Genomic DNA, 8262 nt, shown 5'->3' with positions numbered 1-8262 from the left:
TCCATCTTACTTGTGAAATGTTGTCTGTGGAGCCTCACATCAATAGTCCATCGATCAGAACAACAATATCCTCAGTGCTGAGGCATCTTCTGCTGTTTTGGTGGAGCAAAGAGGACGACCTCTCCAAGATGGCCGCCATATTTCCTGCGCCGCAGCAACCAATGCGGGGTCTACTCTGTATTATGTGTATGAGGTCTACTACCAAGGAGGGGAAACATGTCACCTACCGAGGGCACGTCGGGTTTTCCCTGATTGACTGAAGGTCCAGTTATAGTGTCCAGTAATCACAAGATGCTAGTTTATAATTCAAGAAATGTTGTATTTTATTTCCAAAATTCCTTTTAATTAAATAGGCCACATTAATAAGGGTACAGCGAGCTTTGCTAGCATCACGTCAACAGAGCTAACCTTCTTTTAGCTTCTTTTCTGAGTGATGAAAAGCGTTAGACGTTGTTCTCACCGTGTGTGAAAGCGAAGCGCTGCTGAGTTTAGCTGTGGCCATCGGGTTTCTGATGATTTATGCAGCTTTATTATATTACTGACTATTAGACAGATCTTCTGCCGCTGAGAGGAAACCACTGCGCATGTCTGGAGCGCCGCGTGCGAGTGAAAGGTGGGGAGAAACAGAAACACGTGATTGGTTGGATTTTAATCCACTGAAAACAAAGATGTAAACAAATAAACTGGACTGTAGCGATATTAGTGATATTAGAGATATTAGAGATATTAGTGATATTAGTGATATTAGAGATATTAGTGATATTAGAGATATTAGAGATATTAGTGATATTAGTGATATTTCCACACTTCCGGTCTCGACTGGTCTTGAAATAAAATGCCGAGTCCTCAGCGCCAGAGACCGAGACCAGATACGACCGAGACCGACCTCCAGTACTACAACACTGTCCAGCATTAAGGCCCATTAATAGACAGAAACCACAGGAAACCAAAACTATGTGTTTGGCATAGTTTTRGAAATAAAGTGCAATAAATTAGCATTTGAGAGCAAATCAAAGAAACTACAACACAAAAATAACATTTAATAGAATCTGAAACTAAAGTATTGATTCGATATTGATACCTGCTTGGCATGAATATCAATATTTTAGATCCAGAAGAGCTAATTGCAGGTCAGTGGATGCAGCTGGGAAGGGAGCAGGYCGAGGCGAATGAGGAAATAATCAACAGCTGGAAGAGGAAGCAGACTGGCTGGTTAAACCACCAGGACAGAAACCAGAACCATAAACACTAAGAATCAATTATCAATAAATGCTGGAAAACACTAATAAAATCTCTGCTTGGTGTCTGGAAGCTCAGAGCTGCTGGATCATCATGGAAGGAGGAGATAACTTTAGTTTAAAGTTCTTTAATTAATGTTCTTTAGTTTAATGTTCTTTAGTTTAATGTTCTTCCTTTAACAAAATCTGACACTGAACAAGTTTGATCTGGTCGGTGTTTTCCTCTTGGCTCGGTCCAAAAGATCCAACCCAACGTGTGGAGAGAGGTCAGAAGGTCATGTGGAAGGACGACCTGCAGCTCATACTGATTGGTCTGCTGCCTGCTTCTTCTTCTTCCTGTTTGTTTTGTCTGGGTTTATATTACATGTTAAAATCAATAAACATACATTAAAAAACCATAATAAATACAAATAAAAGCTGATCTAGTGAAACTAATCCCAAACACTGAGATTATATTGATAGGTATTTTCTGAAACCTACATAAAAAAGAGAACCACAGACGACGTATTTGAGTTTTTAACCAAACTTGTGCAGGAGACACAGTGAACTTCTCCTCCAAGCTGCTCACCATGTGACCTGAAAACCTCCAGTTTGTTTGTCTCCTTCGTTATGAGGGGAGAAAAAGGTGTGAACAGGAATGTAGGGCAGAAACACACGTTCACAGCAGGATGTGGATTCAGACAGAAACTGAATGAACTCTCAGGTTTTACAGCTCAGGACTAAACCAGGAGGATCCAARTCACCATCTGAACAAACAGGCTTGATTTAATTCTGTCTCCCCAGTTTCAACACATTTACACACTAAACCTCTAAATAAAAACTAGTAACATAAAATTACAAATGTCAGAATGATAACAAACATAATAATTCTAACATATATGAATAATCTGTGTTAATCTGATGTCATCTGCAGCAGCTGATCTAATCCAGCCTGTGGGTTGAAAACCTGCTGTGAGCTCAGAGACAACAGGAAGTGGAAACTCTGAGGTGTGTGAACCTCCTGACAGGAAGTGATGTCGCTCTCTGGCCGTCTTCCTCAGACGACATGAAGTCTTCCTCCGGCCGCCTGCTGATCGGTGAGTCCATGTCTCTGTCCAGCTGGGGTCTGATGGGACAGACAGGCTGTCAACATCCACCTCTGGTTCTGGTTCTGGTCCTGGTCCTGGTCCTGGTTCTGGTTCTGGTTCTAGTTCTGGTCCTGGTCCTGGTCCTGGTCCTGGTTCTAGTCCTGGTTCTGGTTCTGGTTCTGGTCCTGGTTCTGGTTCTGGTTCTGGTTCTGGTCCTGGTCCTGGTCCTGGTCCTGGTTCTGGTCCTGGTTCTGGTTCTGGTTCTGGTCCTGGTTCTGGTTCTGGTTCTGGTTCTGGTCCACTGACAGGAACCAGAACCAGAACATTTTGTCAGACGTCTGCAGATTAAATTTGTTGTCAATCAGAAGAGATGAACTGATTGGACTCTGGTTCTGGTTCCTCCAGCAGCAGGAAGTCGGTTCTGACCCGCAGCTGGTTCTGGACCGGCCCGGCCTGCCAGAGGAGAAATAGATGCTGTTTCTATTCTACATCAGCTAGTTCTACGTTCCTCCACTGAGACTTTATTCTGGTCCTGGTCCTGGTCCTGGTCCTGGTCCTGGTCCTGGTTCTGGTCCTGGTTCTGGTCCTGGTCCTGGTCCTGGTTCTGGTCCTGGTCCTGGTCCTGGTCGTGGTTCTGGTCCTGGTCCTGGTTCTGGTCCTGGTTCTGGCTCTGATCCTGGTCCTGGTCCTGGTTCTGGTCGTGGTTCTGGTTCTGGTTCTGGTCCTGGTCCTGGTCCTGGTCCTGGTTCTGGCTCTGATCCTGGTCCTGGTCCTGGTTCTGGTCCTGGTTCTGGTTCTGGTTCTGGTTCTGGTTCTGGTCCTGGTCCTGGTCCTGGTTCTGGTTCTGGTCCTGGATCCAGAGCAAACAGAGAAGCAGCATTCAGCTTCTATGCAGCACAGATCTAGAACAAACTGTCAGAAAACTGAACATCTGAACTGAGTTTAGCAGAGAATCGAGTTTCAGAATAAAATGATTTTAGAGACGAAATGAAACCTGATGATCATGTTTGACTTTGATCTGATGAGTTTGGTGCTGAAACTGATTTCCTGATGTTTCCTGATATTTACTGATATTTACTGATATTTCCTGATATTTCCTGATATTTACTGATATTTACTGATGTTCTGTGTGACGTTATGATTTATGATGTGAACTTTGAACTGGTTGGTTATAATAAACATGATGAACTGAAAGAACTTCATCATTATTCAGTTTCACCTGTTAATGAAGTTAATCTGCAGCTTTGGCTGCGTTTTATTTTCCTGCATCTCAATAATCAGACTGATGGACAGGAAGCATCTTCATCAGATTAATGATGAGATTAATGATCAGATTAATGATCAGATTAATGATCAGATTAATGATGAGATTAATCTGATGAAGATTATTCTGATCATATCAGATGAATCCATGAACTCGTCCATCTCAGTGAATAAACTCTGTGGCTCCATAAAGACATTTAATCATTTAAATTAATCTCCTCCAGCTGATCCTCCTGCTTCACATCTGGAGCAGAAATCTGCTCTGGCTCAGATCGGACCTGAAGTCCAGCCCAACTGGCCCGACCCACAGCACCAGAACCAGAACCGACTGATAAACTAACGCATTGTTTAATTCAGATTCAGTCCTTCAGCTTCAGTCGGCGCTCTGACTCGCTACAGACTGATGAACTTCTGCACATTTCTTTAACAAGCATCTGCTCCTTTGACTAGGCCAGAGGTGGAGAGGCTGTTCAGCACCAAGAGCCAAATTCAGATCATCACCATAGAGACACAGATGATCTAACATTAGCTTTAGCACGTAGCTGCTGTTAGCCGCTGAGGCTTCAGTGGGAAACCTGATAATAGTCGTCATGTTGTCTAAATGTCTTTAGGTTTAATTTGTTCTCTGCTACTTGAGCAGCTCTTTATGTGTCAGTGGAAACAGAACCAGGGTTAGTCTGGCTTAAAGTTCCAGGGTTAGTCTGGCGTAAAGTTCCAGGGTTAGTCTGGCTTAAAGTTCCAGGGTTAGTCTGGCTTAAAGTTCCAGGGTTAGTCTGGCTTAAAGTTCCAGGGTTAGTCTGGCTTAAAGTTAGTAAACTCTAACAGAAAACCTCTGAGCTCCATCTGACCTGGAAACGAGGAAAAGTTTCCTGCAGGACATTTTAGAAACATCCTGGGACAGTTTCCTCCTGTGGCTCTGGTTTGTATATGATTACCGTATTTTCTGGACTATAAGCTGCTACTTCTTTCCTAAGCTTTGAACCACGCGGCTTATAGCCCGGTGCGGCTTATAGCCCGGTGCGGCTTATATGAAGATTTTTCTTCAACCACCAGGGGGCTCTTTAGCAGGAAGTGAATCATTGGAAGTACAAATTGGAAATAAAAGAAGAATGCGTCCATTAAAACAGAATTAGGTTTTAATAGGGAATTGAAATTTGAGAATGTTGCTGATCAGTTAATTAGCATTGAGGGGAAAAAGAAGATTTGTAGTTTTTTTAAATAATACTGGGATCATTATGAGAATTTGAGGTATAGATATTAGGATCCAGTAGATGGCAGTAGTGCAACAATAATGGATGCAAGCTGCTGTTGAAATCTAAAGAAGAAGAAGAAGGCGCCCATTTTCATTTAGCACATGCTAGTAGCAACACAAAGGATCAGCACTTTTACTGTTACAGTTACCTTCAGAAACTACCGTAATCAGTTCAGTTAAATCTAAACTTGGCAACTTTCCTTTTTCAACCGTAATAAATGTGATATTCAATTGACCTGTTATGACTCAGATGTTGGCTGTCCAATCAGTATTGTGGTGCCCGATTTAATATTTTAGACTTTGAACATTATTTTGGGGTAAAACCCAAACATCATCACGGGCCCCTTTCAGCCCTGGTTAAAAACCTGCTGGATTAGCTAAACGCGGTTAGCTAAACGTGGTTAGCTACAGGTGGCTAGCTAAACGCGGTTAGCTAAACGTGGTTAGCTACAGGTGGCTAGCTAAATGCAGTTAGCTAAACGTGGTTAGCTACAGGTGGTTAGCTAAACGCAGCGCTGCAGCTAAAGGTCAGAATGAGCCATAAACTCCACAGCTTCCTGTCCGTCTCTCCCTCTCAGCTCCCAGTCAGAGACGTTCAGGTCATATCCAGGTCAGAGGTCATATTCAGAAGGGATTTCTTTATTGATTATTGATTGGTTGGGTTTCCTCCTCCATGTTCTCAGTGAGTAAAGTCAAAATGTCCGCCGGCCGTTAGAACCAACATGAAGGATGATCCAGTAGCCCGTCCCTCCAGGCGTCTCACCTTCTCTCTGTTTCCATGGCAACCTGCAGGTGTCTCTGTGCTGCTGCTGCTGTGTGGAGCGTCTGCGTCTCCAGGTGAGTTGATGGTTCTACCAGAACCTGAAGTCCGGTCCGGTCCGTCAGGTGAGACATTGTCTCTGTCTGTCCTCCAGTGTCTCTGTCCATCAGTCCAAACCTGCAGCAGTTCTTCACTGGGGACTCCTACGTGTCCCTGAGCTGTCTTCATGAGGGACGGACAGCAGAGGGATGGACGGTGAGGGGGACAGGACCGGCTGGGGACTGTGGACCGCCTGGTTCTGGTTCCGGTCCGTCCTGTGTCCTCAGCCTCTCTGGACCTTCAGCTGGACAGTTCTGGTGTGAAGCGTCTTCTGGACAGAAGAGTGACAACGTCAGCATCACGGTGCTGGGTGAGGACATGTCCACACCTGTCCACCAGTCGTCAGTCGGAACCAGGACGACCCAGCCGGTTCCTCCTGCTGACCCGGTTCTCCTGGTTCTGAGGAGCCCAGTAGAACCCTGACCTTTCACCTGTCCAGGTAAAGGCCTCGTCCTGGAGATCCCGGCCCTTCCTGTCAGAGCAGGATGTGATGTCACGCTGCGCTGCAGGCGCAGTAACGGTGACATCACTGCGGCGTTCTTCTTCGTGGGTCAGCGCCGGCTGGGATCCGGACCGGAGCTGGTTCTGCAGCCGGTCCGCCGGGCCGATGAAGGCTCTTATTGGTGCTCCACGGACCGGTTTGGGAGGTCTCCTCTCGGCTTCCTGAGGGTCACAGGTCAGCCAGTGACATCACTTCCTGTTTCCAGAGCTGAGCAGATGAAGCAGCTTCCTTCCTCTCTGCAGGTCCTCCTCTTCCTCCTCCTCTGGTGTCGGGTCCAGCCCGTCCTACAGGTCCTCCTTCATCGTCTCCTCCTCTTCCTCAGGCCTGTGTCTCGGTTCCTCGCCTGCTCTGCCACCTGCTGGTTATCTGTCCGTACTGCGCCTGCAGCGTCCTGCTGCTGCTCAGGTGCTGCAGCAGGACGTCAGGCGGAGCTCCGCCCCCTCACCTGGCCCTCCTGGCTCCGCCCACAGGACCCCAACCCGCCGTCGCCATGGAGACCACACAGCCTGCAGAGCTGGACCGGGTCACCACGGAGCACGACTTCTGAAGCTGGACCCTCCAGAACCACCGACCAGGTTCTGGAACCAAACATCTTGTTCTGGTTCCAAACATCTGGTTCTGGTTCCAAACATCTGGTTCTGGTACCAAACATCTGGTTCTGGTACCAAACATCTGGTTGTTGTAAATATGGGTTCATTTCTGCCAGTGAAGTTAAAACATTAAATGATTCTGATGGTTTTGAGTTTAAATGATTCATAGTTTAATCATCACATCATTTATTACATATAATCATCATAATTAGTCTGATCAGCAGTTTTTATATCACATTCTTAGTATAAATCATAAATTCATCTGTTTTAGTTCATTATAAAACTAATCATGTCTGTTTTATATCTAGATATTATATGAAATGTGTGAATTTTTATAATCAAATCTGCTGATTGATCCTGGGTCAGAGGTCAGAGGTCAGCAGAGCTCTGAGGGTTCAGACAGACGGCTGATGAACGTTGGTTCTTCGTCTTCAGTAAAATGTTTCCGTATGAAATGAAAATCTGTTTTTCTCCTTCGTGTCTTTAATTGATTCTCATGTTGCTGCAAAATCCACAAAACTTTGACTGGACGTTCGTTGGACTGTCCATGTGGGACGTAGAGCTGGACGTTCGTTGGACTGTCCATGTGGGACGTAGAAACACTGACCTAGAGACAGCAGCGGATCCAGCATGTTGGCAGGGTTAGGGACGGGGTTGCCATGGTTACACGTTTCCAAACGGGCTTCATGGACAACCAGGACCTCAGTATCAGTGGACCTGGAGACCTGGAGACCTGGAGACGTGGAGTCCTGGAGTCCTGGAGACCTGGAGACCTGGACCTGTCTTAGTCCAGGCTGGTTGGATGTAGATGTAGAGCGTGTAGAGTGGCTCCCCAGGAGAGGAACCAACCGTTGCCGGTCCAGAGGAAGGAGAACCTCTGACTGGGTCGGTCTGACCTCTGACCTCTGACCTCTGAGGAGGTCGGACCGACGTTTGTCCTTCCAGAGTGAAAGTTTCCTCAGAGACATCAGGCTGTGTGAGACTGAAACGTCTGATGATCCTGGAGGTTCTGGGTTCACTGGAGCCGGTACCGTTTGGTACCAAACATGTTCTGAAGACATCCAGAGCCGACCCAGAAGAACCGAGGCCCGATCCAGAAGTCAGTCCTGATTCATCGATGGGTTCAAGACGTCGAGCAGCTGGACGTTCCTGAAACAACGAGACGTTCAGTCAGGAGACGCTGGACTGAGACACGATGCTGTCCACAGAACCAGAACACGGTCAGTCGGTCCGTCGGTCAGTCTGTCAGTCTGTCAGTCTGTCAGTCTGTCAGTCTGTCAGTCAGTCTGCAGAGGAGAGGATAAAAACTGGTCACCTGTTCTCCATCAGTTCATCTGGAATATTTAAACCTGGCAGCAAAAGGAGCAAAAGGTTTACAGCCTCACCAACAAACCTTCATGACAGAAATATGAACTCAGGATGCAGAGATCTCTGAGGATCTGTAAGGATCTCTGAGGATCTTTAAGGATCTCTGAGGATCTTTAAGGATCT

At 46.2% G+C, this 8262-nt stretch overlaps 2 protein-coding genes across 2 annotated transcripts in view; one reads left to right on the top strand and one right to left on the bottom strand.

Annotated features, from left to right (window-relative positions):
• The first annotated feature begins 2283 nt into the window (after positions 1-2283).
• On the top strand, positions 2284-6728 carry LOC108166030 (uncharacterized). The gene is made up of 4 exons (XM_017303543.1): positions 2284-2314; positions 5711-5989; positions 6119-6355; positions 6424-6728. The coding sequence occupies exons 1-4, from the start codon at positions 2284-2286 to the stop codon at positions 6726-6728; spliced, it is 852 nt and encodes a 283-aa protein (XP_017159032.1).
• Positions 6729-7838: 1110 nt separating this feature from the next.
• Positions 7839-8262, bottom strand: part of LOC108166029 (uncharacterized) — a 7932-nt gene continuing 7508 nt past the window's right edge. The window contains exon 8 of the mRNA XM_017303542.1: positions 7839-7920. Coding sequence (XP_017159031.1) covers positions 7872-7920 — 49 coding nt within the window. The 3' untranslated portion in view covers positions 7839-7871. The remainder of the gene's footprint in view (positions 7921-8262) is intronic.

This window comes from Poecilia reticulata, unplaced genomic scaffold (assembly GCF_000633615.1).
Source record: "Poecilia reticulata strain Guanapo unplaced genomic scaffold, Guppy_female_1.0+MT scaffold_358, whole genome shotgun sequence".
Taxonomy (NCBI): domain Eukaryota; kingdom Metazoa; phylum Chordata; class Actinopteri; order Cyprinodontiformes; family Poeciliidae; genus Poecilia; species Poecilia reticulata.
The sequence above is the reverse complement of the archived record's forward strand: the minus strand, read 5'-3'. Positions and strand labels throughout refer to the sequence as shown.